Below are 15,079 nucleotides of genomic sequence, written 5' to 3'. Positions count from 1 at the left end.
TTTGGCGTCCCCCAGGGCTCCTCCCTATCACCCACCCTGTTTAATATCTACATTCTCCCCCTCTGCCACCTACTTTCAAACCTCAAACTCAAATTTTATATTTACGCAGATGACCTTCAAATTTTAATCCCTATATCCAAATCATTGGACTCAACACTCAAGTTATGGAACGCTCATCTACAAACTATAAACCACTACTTATCCAGCCTCAACCTTGTGCTCAACACTTCTAAAACCGAACTCTTACTAATTACTCCAGAAGGTAGTCCCATACTTCTCCAATCACAAAATATTCCACATATATCACACGCCAGAGATCTTGGAGTCTTAATCGACAGTCACCTTAACCTAAAGCATTTTATAAAACACACTACTAAGGAGTGCTTTTACAAGTTACAAGTACTCAAAAAACTCAAACCGCTCCTATTCCACTACGATTTCAGATCCGTCCTCCAAGCCATTCTGTTCTCTAAGATCGACTTTTGCAACTCCATCCTGCATGGTCTTCCAGCCTCTACCATTAAACCGCTCCAGCTGCTACAAAATGCAGCGGCAAGGATTTTGACAAATACCAATCGGAGAGAGCATATTTCTCCTATTCTAAAAGATCTCCACTGGCTCCCAGTAAACTTCCGGATCCTCCATAAATCTCTCACAATCATTCATAAAAATATCCACCATCAAACCCCGCTTGATCTGTCTCATCCTCTCAGACTGCACTCGACAGCCAGGCCTTTAAGGGATGCTTACAAGGGATCTTTACACGTTCCTACAATCAAATTAGTGCACCACGCAAACATCAGAGACCGGTCACTCTCTACAGCAGGCCCTTCCATGTGGAACGCCATGCCTCCGGACCTCAGACTGGAGACTTGTCTAACAACTTTTAAAAAGAAACTAAAGACATGGCTGTTCAGCCAAGCCTTCCCCACTACAAACCCCATTGCCTGATCTAGAATTGTTCACTACACATCTCTGTAAACAAAACTTTTCCAAATTTTTCATGCCTAATATCCATTAAAGAGAGGTTGGCTCCTAGCCCCCTCCACTGTATATAGTATTTATTCTATTTTATTGCACTTTATATATTTATTGCTCCGTTCACCCCTTCTTTATTTTCCTACTCCAAGTTAAGGCTTCCTTGTTATAATGTAACTGTATGCTCTGTATCTCTTGTTGATTGGTTAATTGTATATTCTACGTAGTTCATTGTAAACCGAATTGATTTGATTTGTATCAAGAAATTCGGTATATAAAAGCCTTAATAAATAAATAAAAATATCTCCTCTGCACCTCCTCTCTTCCAGGGTATACATATTCATAACCTTCAGCCTCTCCTCCTAAGTCTTCCAGTGCTAACCCCTCATCAGTTTGGTCACTCTTCTTTGGACTGTCTTTATCCTTTGAGATAAGGGCACCAGTACTGAACATAGTACTCCAGGTGAGGCCTCACCAAGGACCTGTAAAGGGCATTATCACCTCTTTTTCTTACTGGTTATTCCTCCCTCTTATCAGCCCAGCATTCTTCTGGCTTTAGCTATCACCTGTCACACTGCTTCGCCGCCTTCAGATCACCAGACACTGTCATACCAAAGTCACTTTCCCAGTCCGTGCACATTAGTCTTTCACTTCCCATCACATACAGCTCTTTTGAAGTGCCGCACCCCAAATGCATGACTCTGCATTTCTTGGCATTGAACCCCAGCTGCCAAATCTTCGACCACTCTTCAAGCTTTAAGTCACTTTTCATTCTCTCTACTCCTTCAGGCGTGTCCACTCTGTTGCAGATCTTAATACCATCTGCAAATAGACAAACTTTACCTTCTATCCCTTCCACCAGGTCGCTCATATTGAACGGAATCGGTCCCAAAACCAATCCCTGTGACACTCCACATAAAACACCGTTCTTTCTTCAGAGTAGGTTCCATTTACCATTACACGCTGTCTCCTGTCAGTCAACCAGTTTGCAATTCACACTACTACTTGGCATCCACTTCCAAGCTTCTCATTTTGTCTGCAAATCTCCTATGTGGGACTGTATCAAAAGCTTTACTAAAATCCAAGCAAAATCACAACCAGCATTCTTCCCTGATCCAATCAAAAAAACCCATCAGATTTATCTGACAGGACCTTCCCCTGGTGAATCCATACTGCCTCGGGTTGAGCAATCTACTGGATTGTACACTGTTCACATTCCTTTCCTTCAGCAGAAAAGTATAGAGATAAGCCTTCAGCTCCTCTACTGCTGGAAAATGTGTGGAGGCTATAAAAACTGAAACCCAGACGTTAATTTTGAACTAACAAAGAAATTTAAAGAATGCACCCCCTAGGTTTCTATTAGTATGCTCGCAAAAGGTCTGAACAGGACTTACAGTTAGTGAAGTGGAAGAACCGAAGCCCTCTCCACATCGAAGCCAAGTTTTTGAAAGGGAAGAGGCCGCCATTGTCTTTTTAAATCCCAGGTGCAACTCATCAGGGAACAAAGCATACGCTCCACTACAGGATCTTTTCCTCTGTGACAGAAAGAGAAAAACATAGCACAAAATCTTGAATACCAAAAACAAAACAAAAAAAAAAAAAATAGACAAACCTAATCAACTACCATTAACAGATAAATTCAATAATAATTACAGAATTATCAAAACATAGAAGAGACACAGCATGTTAAACTGCAAGAAAAACTACTGCAGAAAGAAAAACAATAGCATCTGGATTTACCACAATACAGAACAATCCAAAGACAGGACCTGTAATACCATTATCGCAGCATAACTCTTTTGTTGGTCCTGCAAAAAAAGTAACAAGAATCTGGAAAGAATCAATTTTTTCCTGCAGGACCAATGCAGCTATTTTATACAGTGCAAAATTACCAAGAGGTACATTCAAGATTAAAAAATAATTTGGAATAGATTGCAAAGCAGTGTAAACAAAAGCATCCATCAATGTGGCTCTACAAAGCCAAGTTCTTTGTTTTAATAAGGACCAAAATAAAGGATACAAATTTCAAACTTGAAAAGTTTGGGATGTTTCTGCCATTAAGTTGACTTAGAGAATAGCTACTGTCATTTCTGGCATTAGTAGCATGGGATCTATTTAAAGGTTTGGGTACTTATAGCCTGGATTGGCCACTGTTGGAAACAGGATGGTGGGTTTGATGGACCCTCGGCCTGACCTAGTAAAGCAACTTCTTATGTTCTTATAAAAGTTATGAGGATCAGCAGCATCAAAGTATGCATTTCACAGAGTGCAGTGTAAGAAATTGTACTCTGTGCGACAATGTGCATTTCCTACTAAAACATTCATAAGGCGTTTCTTCCTACAATATATTTAGTTTAAATAAACACAGGTTGGAAATGTCAGTTCCATAGGAAAAGCACTATATAAAAAAAAAGTTTACACTTTCAGCAAATAGGCAAAAAGGATGCAAATGAGCATCCTATAAGTAATTGTGTGCTAAACCTCTGTTATAAACTGCCTAGAGCTTTTTTTAAGAATTGGGTGACCAAAAACTGAAAGCAAAAAATAAAAACGATCAATATCAAGAAACATTTTTGGGAGTTCTGGGGGTACCGTCCTATTTATTCTTCGTCTGTCGCCCAATCAGCTATCCATTGTCTTCTTCTACTCCTCAAACATCTTCCGGTGCTTCTCGCTGATGGAACTGCCTCACCAGATTTACACACCATGTGCCTTCTCTCTCAGGCCGATGCAATATTGGCGCCCGTTAAAGGGGCGCTGTTGATTGAGCGCCCGCCCCCTTACCGCGCACCAATCCACCTCTTCGAGGGCACCCAATGCAAAAGGACTGCTGCAGTAAAAAGGAGGCATTAGGGAAATTGCGTGCCCCTTGCACCTCCTCGGCAGTGGGCACCCAGGAGAGGTGGCTGTCAGCCACTTAGGAAAACGTGCATGGGGGGGAAATAGATAATAGCCTCATCAACGTGCATTTGCATGTGATGAGTGCTATTACCTATGCGCACAATTGGACATGAGTTTGGGACACACTAACCCCTGTTTTGTATCGGGGGTTATGGACGCGCATCCAATCATGGGTTGAGCCATGTGCTACAGCCAGCGCACTGTTTTGCATTGGCCTGCCTGTGTGTTCAACAAACTTCCAAAATCCCACTTCTATTTCCTGTCCATCTCATCCTCCAAATGTTTTCATCCCCTTGCCAGTCTGGTTTTCACTGTAATCCAAACCACCCTATCATTAAAACTGGATTACTGCAATTCACTATTCCTAGGACTCCCCTCCTCTACCATAAAACCACTACAAATGCTCCAAAACGCCATGGCAAGAATCATATCAAACGTCCGCAAAACCGACCATATAACCCCCATTCTTAAAGACCTGCATTGGCTCCCCATCCACTCTCGCATTCTATACAAAACGCTCACAATTATCCACAAAGCCATTCACTCCCACCACTCTAACTGGCTTGACCACTCTTTCACCTCTACACAGTTAAATCGCCCCACCAGGTCAATCAACAAGGGATCTCTTCATGTACCCTCTCTAAAAACGGCACACCTTTCCACTACAAGAGAACGTGCCATCTCAATTGCAGGCCCCTCACATTGGAACACCCTGCCATCAACACTATGTCTCGAATCCTGCCATTTCAAATTTAGAAAGAAACTAAAAACATGGCTATTCACACAAGCATACCCCGACTAACCACCCCCGCCCTCCCCTAGACCATTTTCTGTCCTCCCCTTAGCCTACTACCCTCCATCCTTAATACCATGCAAATCTGTACATCTATGCACTCCTGTACATATTGTATATAATTAACATATGTTTATTGTTATCTACCTCGTTATACATTAATATTTGCAACATGTTAGGAATCGGCACTCTGAACCTTATCTTCTTAGGTTCTGAACCTTTCTGCCAGTTACTCTATATTTCTATGCCTCTCTATTCGTTCACATGGCCCATGCCTTATTACTTCCCTGTTTAATGTACATCCCTGTTTAATGTATTTTCCAAGCTACTGTTATAATGTAAACCGATGTGATGTACACACTAACACCGGTATATAAAAAAATCTTAAATAAATATTCACAACAAATATGCATGAGATATTTGCAGACAGTAGAGGCAGTGCATGCACATGTATCTCATGCATATTCATTGAGGATATTCTGAAAACCAGACCGGCTAGAGGATACTTGGAGACAACATTGACAATGCCTGCTTCTAGCCAAACTGCAAACCTTGTTCTGCTTTCTCTACACCAGTGGCTCCCACACCTGTCTCAGAGGATCCCCAGCCAGTCAAGTTTTCAAGATAATTGCAATTAATACACATAAGAGATTTGTATGCACTACCGCGATTGCCTGCAGATTTTTCTCATGGTATTCATATGGATATCCTAAAAACATGACTGGCTGGGGGTCTCCAGGACAGGTTTTAATAACCTTGCTCCTCACCATTTCAAAATCAGATCACTTCTCGGTCCTTTTCTCGTTCAGATAAAAAATAAGATCATGAGAACCTGTATAGTATGGAGGGCTAATGCCATCTGATCTCAAGGGGGGGGGGGGGGGGAAGACAAAAATACTACAACTAAGACCAATGCAAGAGGATTAAAAAGGGTCAGTGCTTCCATTAGGCACACTAGGCAGCTGCCTAGAACGCCAACATTTTGGGGGTGGCAAAATCCTGCCAGTGGGCGGCCCAGAGGGGTGCAATCCTTACAGCTAATACTGCCAAAGAAGGGAGTTCTGCACTGGAGCTACTACCGCCCGTAGGAGGAAGTGCTGTGCTGGGTCTGCCGCCAGCAGGCAGACTCTTACTCCAGCCCTTGGATAAAACTTCCTGCATAAAATTTCATATCAGATCATATTGCAGCCTTTATCATCATATTCAGCATGTGCTCTGCTAAAATTTACAAGGTAAATGTCCATCATCTTTCTTATTAAAAAATTGCAACTTGGGGCCCATATTTTAAAATTAGTTTTTCCAGTCTGCCTACAGAAAAAAAACATCCCATTAATACCATTTTTGGACAGATGTTAAACATACATCCCTCCTGCTTAGATAAGTGGGCAAAATATAGCTTTAAGTATCTAATTGAGGTGTATACATAACCTGCACTATTTATAACATTATTCTTTTATGAAGTGTCCAATTTTTTTTTTTTTTTAATTGGAGGGTAAGGAGCCTACAATTTTCCTCCTGCTCAAAACAGAACCAGGGCTGGGATCTGATTTCATGAGGCTTCATTTGTAACTATCCAAGGGTTTTTCTCCTATTTTATATCCTCTCCCAACTTACTTTAGCCCAGCCAGTGAAGTAACAGTCCTCATCCAGGGACCAGAACCCCCTTTGCCAACCCTGTTGTGCCCTTAAACCCACCCAGCCACCAATGCATAATGACAGGAACTCCCTTCCCTCAGGAGCTGTGAATGCTGCCTCTGCAGTATAGCCAGCCCCGACCAATCCAGGCAATCAAACCTGGGTTCTCCGCTTGTGCAGTGCACAGCTCTACCACAAAGCCACCAGGCTGACGCACCCAATTTCTAAATTCAAAGCAGGCATGTGTAATAATACAAGCAGGCACTCAGCAAAAGATAAGTGCACAAATGGCAAATGAAGGAGCATAACTTGATCAATAACTTGAGCATCCATTTTGCTGCCACTTAAATACAGAACCCATGTGTGACGCTTTCACCGGTCCATACACCATCAATTGCATCAGTTCCAGGGTCCAATCCCTGAACGAACTTTCCTGACCACTCAAAAACTCAGATAGCAGTTCAAGGTTATTTATCTTTACAAATCCTCAGGCAGGGTTTGAACCCTCCCAGCCTGGATGGAAGGCAGAAGCCCTCCCCACTGAGCCAGCAACTCAATTTCCAAAGGCTGGCTTCAGAAGTTCATCTCACAAAGTCCAAAGTCTGGCCCCCTGGGCCTAACTGCCACCTCCCTCCGTACCTCTGGGATATCAACTCTGCCCCAAAAGGTACAACCACCCACTGGCAGTCTCTAAAACAATATCCTTAAGTAGGCACATCCGGATAGTCACACAGCCTGTATCTCCCAGCTCACCTTCCCGGAAGTCACACCAGTCATCCATCTAAGCAGGAGCACCAAAGTTCCAGTCTTGCATAGCAGCGGGTAGCACAGTCCTTCTCCTTCAGTCCCCAGCAGGAGACTAACTCTGCTGGGTTAGGGAGTCTCTTTTATGCTCTGTAACTCCTCCTCCTCTGCCAGCTGATTGAGGAAGTCCCACCCTTAACCTCCCACACCTGTGTGTTTGTCTCTATGGTTACAGGGGAAGCCACCAGTGTATCCTTGACTTTGTGTCACCTGGGTTTTCTTCCCCCTCCTTCTAGAACTTTGGTTCCAGGGAGTTTTTTTGTTCCTGGCTTTATTCTACCTACTCAGACTGGCATAGTGACCCCGTCACACCATGACAAGATGGCCATATGAGAAGTAGTAGGGTAGAACTGAAGAGTTTGTGCCCTGCTCTGAGTCCTCCCTCATGCTGCTAGTCCATCAGACTGTAACTGGGAGGGCCAGATTGGCTTGACTCTACTCCAGCAGCTTGAAAAGAAGCCTGTCACTGCCAGCAGCAGATTACCACCAAAGGGGCAATCCAAAAAGGATCAAGCCTTAGGAAGCAAAAGAGAAAAAGGGAGTGACAGAGACTAACCATCTTTAATTAGGACTATGGATTGCTAGCTGCCTGAGGTTTCTTTTATTTTTGCTATCCTTGTTTTCAGCTACTTGATAATTTTGGCTGTTTAGAGTAGCAGGGGGAATCTTGCCTTTATCAAACCTCTGTGTGTAATTGAGAGGGGGCTGTTGGTTAAGAAAGGATGGGAAGAGGTTTTTTTTTCACCCTGATGATCGTGGTCAATTTTCTCAGTGGAAAAGGGTAAACAGTGGCATGCCTCAGGGATCTGTACTTGGACCGGTGCTTTTCAATATATATGATCTGGAAAGGAATACGACGAGTGAGGTTATCAAATTTGCGGATGATACAAAATTATTCAGAGTAGTTAAATCACAAGCGGACTGTGATACATTACAGGAGGACCTTGCAAGACTGGAAGATTGGGCATCCAAATGGCAGATGAAATTTAATGTGGAGAAGTGCAAGGTGTTGCATATAGGGAAAAATAACCCTTGCTGTAGTTACACGACGTTAGGTCCATATTAGGAGCTACTACCCAGGAAAAAGATCTAGGCATCATAGTGGATAATACTTTAAAATAGTCGGCTCAGTATGCTGCAGCACTCAAAAAAGCAAACAGAATATTGGGAATTATTAGCAAGGGAATGGTTAATAAATGGAAAATGTCATAATGCCGCCTCTATATCGCTCCATGGTGAGACAGGAAAATTAGTTCTTACCTGTTAATTTTCGTTCCTGTAGTACCACGGATCAGTCCAGACCATGTGTTGAGCCTCCTATCCAGCAGATGGAGACAGACCAAAACTGTAAGGGTATCCTATATCAGGACAAAGCCTTCCCTGCAACCCTTCAGTATAACTATTGTCAAACCAGAAAGTTTAAAGAGAACCCTCAGGAATCAAGCAAGTAACAAGAGAACTCAAGTAAGAGCCAGAGAACTCAGCAAAAAACGTTAACAATTGTAACTATAGGAACTCTGTAGAAGAAAAAACGCTCTTGAATCATTGACATCACCGAGATGCTTCCGGTGCCTCAATTATAAACTTAAGGTATCGGAGAACGCCAAATATATCCTGCAAGGGAAGGAGAGAAAACTTCGAGCGGATGACAGAGTACAGAGAAGGGCGTCTAGACTGATCCGTAGTACTACAGGAACGAAAATTAACAGGTAAGAACTAATTTTCCTTTCCCTGTACGTACCCAGATCAGTCCAGACCATGGGATGTACCAAAGCTTCCCCAGACAGGTTGGGACACAGCAAGTCCCGCTCAAAGCACCTGCCTTCCGAAAGAACCAAAGACTGGTGCCTGGACATCAAGGCAGTAATGCCGAACGAAGGTATGCAGAGATTTCCAAGTTGCCATCCTGCATATTTCCTGGGGAGAAACAGATTGACTCTCCACCCAGGAGGTGGCCTGAGACCGCAACGAATGAGCCTTCAGACCCTCCGGAATCATTCGGCCTTGGCAGATATAGGCCGACTAAATTGCCTCCTTTAACCAATCGAGCAATTGTGATCTTAGAAGCCTGACTGCCCCTATTTGGACAACTCCAAAGGACAAAGAGGTGGTCGGAGACCCGAAATTCACTTGTGACCTGAAGGTAACGCAAAAAAGGACACATATAAACATCCAGATGGCGAAGGTCATGTCCGGTGGGACCCGCAACATCCTCAGCAGAAAATGCCGGGAGTTCCACCGACTGGTTGACATGGAAGGAGGAGACAACCTTCGGCAAGAAGGAAGGTACAGTCTTAAGGGAAACACCAGAATCAGAAAAATGCAAAAAGGGCTCCCGACAAGGCAACGCCTGGATCTCCGACACTCGCCTGGCGGAACCTATAGAGACCAAGAAAACAGTCTTGAGCGTCACCCGACAGAGAGGTTCAAAGGGAGCCCCACAAAGAGCCCGAAGAACCAAGTTAAGACTCCACGAAGGACAAGTGACTCGGACGGGCGGCTTCAAATGCTTGACACCTTTGAGAAAACGAACCACATCCGGGTGAGACGCTAGCGGGTGACCTTCCACACTGCCGAGGAGGGAGCTGAGGGCGGACACTTGGACGCATAAGGAGCTGAGAGAAAGACCCTTGGAGAGGTCCTTCTGGAGGAAGGAAAGAACCAAGGAGATCAGGGCAGAGCAGACAGATATTCCCGATTCCTCGCAAACTGCTTCAAAGACCTTCCAAACCCGGACATAGGCGAGTGAAGTAGAAGTCTTATGGGCGCACAGTAGGGTAGATAAAACCTCCTCATTATAATCCCTTTTTTCTCAGTCTCCGTTGTTCAAAAGCCAAGCTGCTAGACAGAAGCGATGCGCCTGATCGAAAAATATTGGACCTTGCCTGAGAAGATGTGGAAGATGACAGAGACGAAGAGGGCCGTCTGCTACCAGATTCACAAGATCCGTGAACCACGGTCTGCACAGCCATTCGGGAGCTATGAGAACGACCGGACCCCTGTGGAGTTCTATTCTTCTGAGAACCTTTCCCACCAAGGGCCAGGGGAGCAAAACGTAGAGGAGAATGTCGCTGGGCCAAGGAAGGACTAGGGCATCCACCCCTTCCGAGTAGCCCTGCACAATCCACCTCATTAAATATGGATCTCTCCACAGACGTCAGGGATCTAGGAGCATGGCTTGACAACCAACTTAACTTTAAAAAATGTATAAATACCACCACCAAAGACTGCTTCTACAAACTACAAGTCCTAAAAAAGCTAAAACCACTCCTGCACTTCAATGACTTTCGCCTCGTTCTACAATCCATTATTTTTTCTAAACTCGACTACTGCAACTACTTGGCCTCCCCGCCAACAGTATCAAGCCTCTACAGATGGTACAAAACGCCGCAGCCAGAATCCTAACAAACACCAATAAAAGAGACCATATCACCCCCATTTTGAGCGACCTCCACTGGCTACCCATCAAACAGAGAATCCTATTTAAAACCCTAACCATTATTCATAAAGCAATACACAACATCGCACCTATATCACTCCAAACCCAACTTCGTCCACACCTATCCTCCAGACCCATCAGAAGCGCTTACAAAGGCACATTAGTAGCATCTCCAGCAAAATCAATACTAAGAAAAAGAGCACTCTCAACTGCGGGACCACACCAATGGAATGCTCTCCCACCAGACCTACGCCTCGAACCCAGTCTACCAGAGTTCAAAAAAACCTGGCTCTTCAGGCAAGCGTTCCAATCTCCAGAATGTAACTAGGCGCCTTTTTACTGATTCCTTTTCAGTTCCTTTCATTGTATTTTGTCACTAACACCATGTCTATATATATTTAATTTCTACACTCATTTTCTCTCAAGTTATTTAATAGTCATTTAATACATATACTATATATTTGTATACTTATTTATTATTATTCCTTTGTACCCCTAAGAGTAAATTGTTTTAGTTCCTATCTCCCTGCAATTATCATGCACTTGGTTTTAACCTAGTCAAACCACAAAACCTGGATTATCTTTGTCCACCAGTTAATTTGCAATGTTTAACCCGCTAATTATCTTTAAAATACGAAAACATTTAATGGTTCATTGTCACTGTTCAACGTTCCTTGTAAAAAGTTTAACCCGTGTATTGTTTCAAAATACGAAAACGTTAAATGGTTTATTGTTACTGTTCAATGTTCCTTGTAATAAGCCCCGGTGGGTCCGCACAGACCAGGGTAACTTATTGTTTCATGTAAACCGGATTGATTTGTATTGTATACAGGAATTCCGGTATATAAAAATAAATAAATAAATAAATAAATAGATAGATAGATAGATAGTGTTCCCTCCAGCGGCTGAAGAACCGGGGAGCTTGGGCATTGCCCAAGGTCGCCAACAAATCCATGTGAGGGGGTCCCCACCTGCGAACAATCAGCTTCATCGCCTCGGCGGACAACTCCCACTCACAGGGATCGAGATGCTGTCGACAAAAAAAAAAAAAAAAAAAAAAAAATCGGCCTGCACATTGTCCCTGCCCGCTATGTAAGAAGCTGCCAGTCGCTCCAGGTGACGTTCTGCCTAGGCAAAGAGCTTGCTGACTTCCAACGCCACCAGGCGACTCCTGATGCCCCCTTGATGATTGATGTAAGCCACCATGGTGGAATTGTCTGAGGGCACACGCACCGCCCTGTGGCGAATCAGCAGGAGAAGAGCCTTGAGAGGCAGACGGACTGCTTGGGCCTCCAGACGATTGATGTGTCAGCGGGATTGTACTGGGGACCACCGTCCCTGAAAAGATTGCAATTGGCAAACCGCTCCTCAGCCGGAGAGGCTGGCATCCGTTGTTACCACTATTCATTGCGGCGTCTCTAAGGATATGCCCTTCAGGAGGTGCCGGAGCGAGAGCCACCATTGCATGTCATCGATGGTAGAGTCGGAGAGCGGGAGATCCATCTGAAACTGTTCAGAGACTGGCTTCCAATGGGATAGCAAAGCTTTCTGTAATGGATGCATATGCACAAAAGCCCATGGGACCAGGTCGATAGTGAAGGTCCCCAGCACCTGAAGGTAATCCCAGGCCATAGGGAGAGGCATGAGGATGAAATTGCGGACCTGGTCCATCAGTTTGAACGCTCAAAAGGAATACTTTGCCTACTCGGGTATCAAAGCGAGCCCCCAGGAATTCCAACATCTGTGAGGGCCGCAGATGGGAAAGTTGATCATCCAGCCCAGCAAAGTGAGTAGAGCTAGAACTCTGTCGACTGCCAGCTTGCAAAGAGATTCCGACTTGGCCCGCACTAGCCAATTGTCCAGATAAGGATGTACCAAAACTCCTTCCTGTCGAAGCACGGCCACCACCACCACCACGACTTTGGAAAACATGTGCGGTGCTGTGGCAAGACCAAAGGGCAGGGCTCGAAACTGAAACTGTTGGCCCAAGATGTCAAAGCGGAGAAACCTCTGATGCTCGGCCCGGATCGGGATGTGTAGGTAGGCCTCCGTCAAGTCTAGGGAGGCCAGATACTCGCCGGGGTGAACAGCTGCTATTACCAACCTCAGAATCTCCATTCGAAAATGAGGCACCTTGAGAGGTCGGTTGACTCGCTTGAGGTCCAGAATGGGGCGGAAGGAACAGTCCTTTTTCGGTACTACGAAGTAGATGGAATATTGGCCAGTGCCTCCGTGGGGACCGGGACTATGGCCCCCAGTTCAAGCACAGTCTGGAGAGAGTGAGATACGGCAGCTCGCTTCTGAAGTCCGCAAGGGAAGACTATGTGTAGACCCGGTAGGTCTCGAGCAAAGTCTAAAGCGTAGCTGTTCTCGATTATGTCGAGTACCCACTGATCCGACGTGACTTTGGCCCATTCCTCGAGGAAGAGAGATAGTCGACCACCTAAGTTTGGAACGGAGGAATGGGCCCGCCGAATCTCATTGGGAGGTGGGCTTGGTAGTGGCATGCTGTGGGAGGCCATCTTGGAAGGCGCGACGGCCTCGAAAGGACAGATCTGGAGGAGTTACCCCTAGAGAAAGACCCTCTCGCCCGAGCATTATAACGCCGCTGACCCCAGAAACAGGTACGAGCCGGGAAGAAGGCTCTAGACTGTTTCGGGCGATCCTCAGGCAGCTTGTGTACCTTGTTTTCACCCAAGGATTTAATAAGCTGCTCCAGGTCCTCGCCAAAAAGCAACCTGCCCTTAAAAGGAAGCATGCCCAACTGTGCCTTGGAGGAGTCGTCGGCTGACCAATTCCGGAGCCAGAGAAGCCGTCTGGCCGAGACCGCAGAAGCCATCACCTTCGCCTGGTTGAGGAACAAGTCGTAATGGGCATCCGCCCCCATATGCTATAGCACCTTCCAATCGTTCAGCCTGCTCTGCAGACGGGAGGTCCTGGGTGCTGAGTAATTACTGAACCATCTAAGACTTACCTGCTGCATGAGACTGCTGCAGATCGACGCCCGAACACCCAAGGCTTCGAAGATACGCTTGAGATAGAACTCCAGCTTGTGGTCTTGAACATCTTTCAGGGCCGTAACAACCACCACAGGTATGGTGGTGTGCTTCGTGACAGCCATCACCGAAGAATCCACCTTAGGGATTTTCAGCATGTCCAGACATTTATCCATAGCCCTTCCCACTCGAAGCCCCGACTCGGGAGCTTCCCACTTTCTTAGGAGCATCAGCTTGTGCATAGGATGAAAGGGAAAAGTGCGTGGAAGGGCCCTAAGTCCCGCCAGGACCGAGTCCACGCAGGCCAGCATAGCTGCCATAAGCGCATCCACCGGAGTGTCAGTGCCCAGCTCCTGAATAACAGAAGGAATAAGAGGATCGAGCTCTTCCCTTTGAAATAAGCGGAGGACTCAGGGGTCATCCCCCTCTAGAAGGGGGGGTGCCATCAACTGCTCATTAGGGTCCGGATCCGGGATAGTCAGAGAAGTCTGGGGATCCGGTGGAGGGGGGGCCCCCAGGACCACCCGCACCCTGATAGCCCCCTTCGTATCCGGAGTCACGGGAGCAGGCTGGGGGAGAGACTGCCTCCTCTTCTAAGCTAGCTAGGTAAGATTTGTGCATAAGTAGCACAAATTCAGAAGGAAAAACAAAAAAAAGTCGAGAATTCCCAAGGGTGGGAAGGGGGAGGGAATGAGGGGGGGGTCATTACCTTCCTCCGGAGAGTGCTCGGGGCTCAGATCAGGGGGAGAATGAATAAAGATAGGGCTCCTGAGACTCATGCAGCTCAAATAGTGGCTGCAGGAAAATCCAAGATGGCCGTCGTTCCCGCAGTTTGCCGACCCGGGACCGGCCATGCGCTTGGACGACCTGCCCCGGGACAAAGATTTAGGAGCTGCCGAGGAGGGGCCCTCTCCCCCGGCAGACAACCGGAGCAAAAAGTCTCTCGGGAGAGCCTGATCGCAGGCTCTCCACAAGCGAGGCATACAGCAGAACGCGGCATGAGGCAGAGAAAAAACAGCTGAGCTGTAGTGCCTGAGGGAGCGGAGGCAGGAGAGCGAACCCTGCACCCTCCCATCACTCAATCCCAGCTGCCTGCACAAACAACGAGCCCGAAGCAAAAGGCTGCAAAACTTTTTTTTTTTTTTTTTTTTAACGATTCAATCAGGCAATGCAGGGGAATGAAAGCCTCCCTGCTGGCAGCACCAGTGGGGGGGGGAGGGGGGGGGAAGAGAGCTGTCTAGGGGGAGTGACTGGACCACCAGTAATCGCCCCACAGCTGAGGACCACCGGGAATAGGGAGCCTAGGCTATTTTACAAACAAGGGGCCAAACCCCCCTAGGCCCCCCAAGAAAAAAAACAGAGTCCAACTTCTCTCTTTTTTTATCTAGTGAAGAACAACTATACTTGCTTGATCCTGGTATAAGGAAAGAGAAAAACCCCACGAGCAAGGGCTAAGGAATGAACACAGGGAACCAAAGGGTGAGCTGTCGCATCTGCTGGAGACAGGCGAATACTGAAGGGTTGCAGGGTAGG

General features: G+C 46.1%; 1 protein-coding gene across 6 annotated transcripts in view; it reads right to left on the bottom strand.

Annotated features, from left to right (window-relative positions):
* Nucleotides 1-15,079, bottom strand: part of SPIDR (scaffold protein involved in DNA repair) — a 736,772-nt gene that overhangs the window by 689,979 nt on the left and 31,714 nt on the right. For 2 of the 6 annotated variants that reach the window (XM_029591241.1, XM_029591242.1), the window contains exons 1-2: nt 7,061-7,169; nt 2,373-2,513 (exon numbers count right to left, since the gene is read on the bottom strand). In XM_029591241.1, coding sequence (XP_029447101.1) covers nt 2,373-2,513; nt 7,061-7,084 — 165 coding nt within the window. In that variant the 5' untranslated portion in view covers nt 7,085-7,169. Of the gene's footprint in view, nt 1-2,372; nt 2,514-7,060; nt 7,177-15,079 lie in introns of those variants that run through there. The other 4 variants (XM_029591246.1, XM_029591244.1, XM_029591245.1 and 1 more) reach the window with 4 other exon arrangements.

The sequence above is a fragment of the Rhinatrema bivittatum genome, chromosome 2, assembly GCF_901001135.1.
Source record: "Rhinatrema bivittatum chromosome 2, aRhiBiv1.1, whole genome shotgun sequence".
NCBI lineage: Eukaryota > Metazoa > Chordata > Amphibia > Gymnophiona > Rhinatrematidae > Rhinatrema > Rhinatrema bivittatum.
This window is presented reverse-complemented; position numbering and strand designations above follow the sequence as displayed.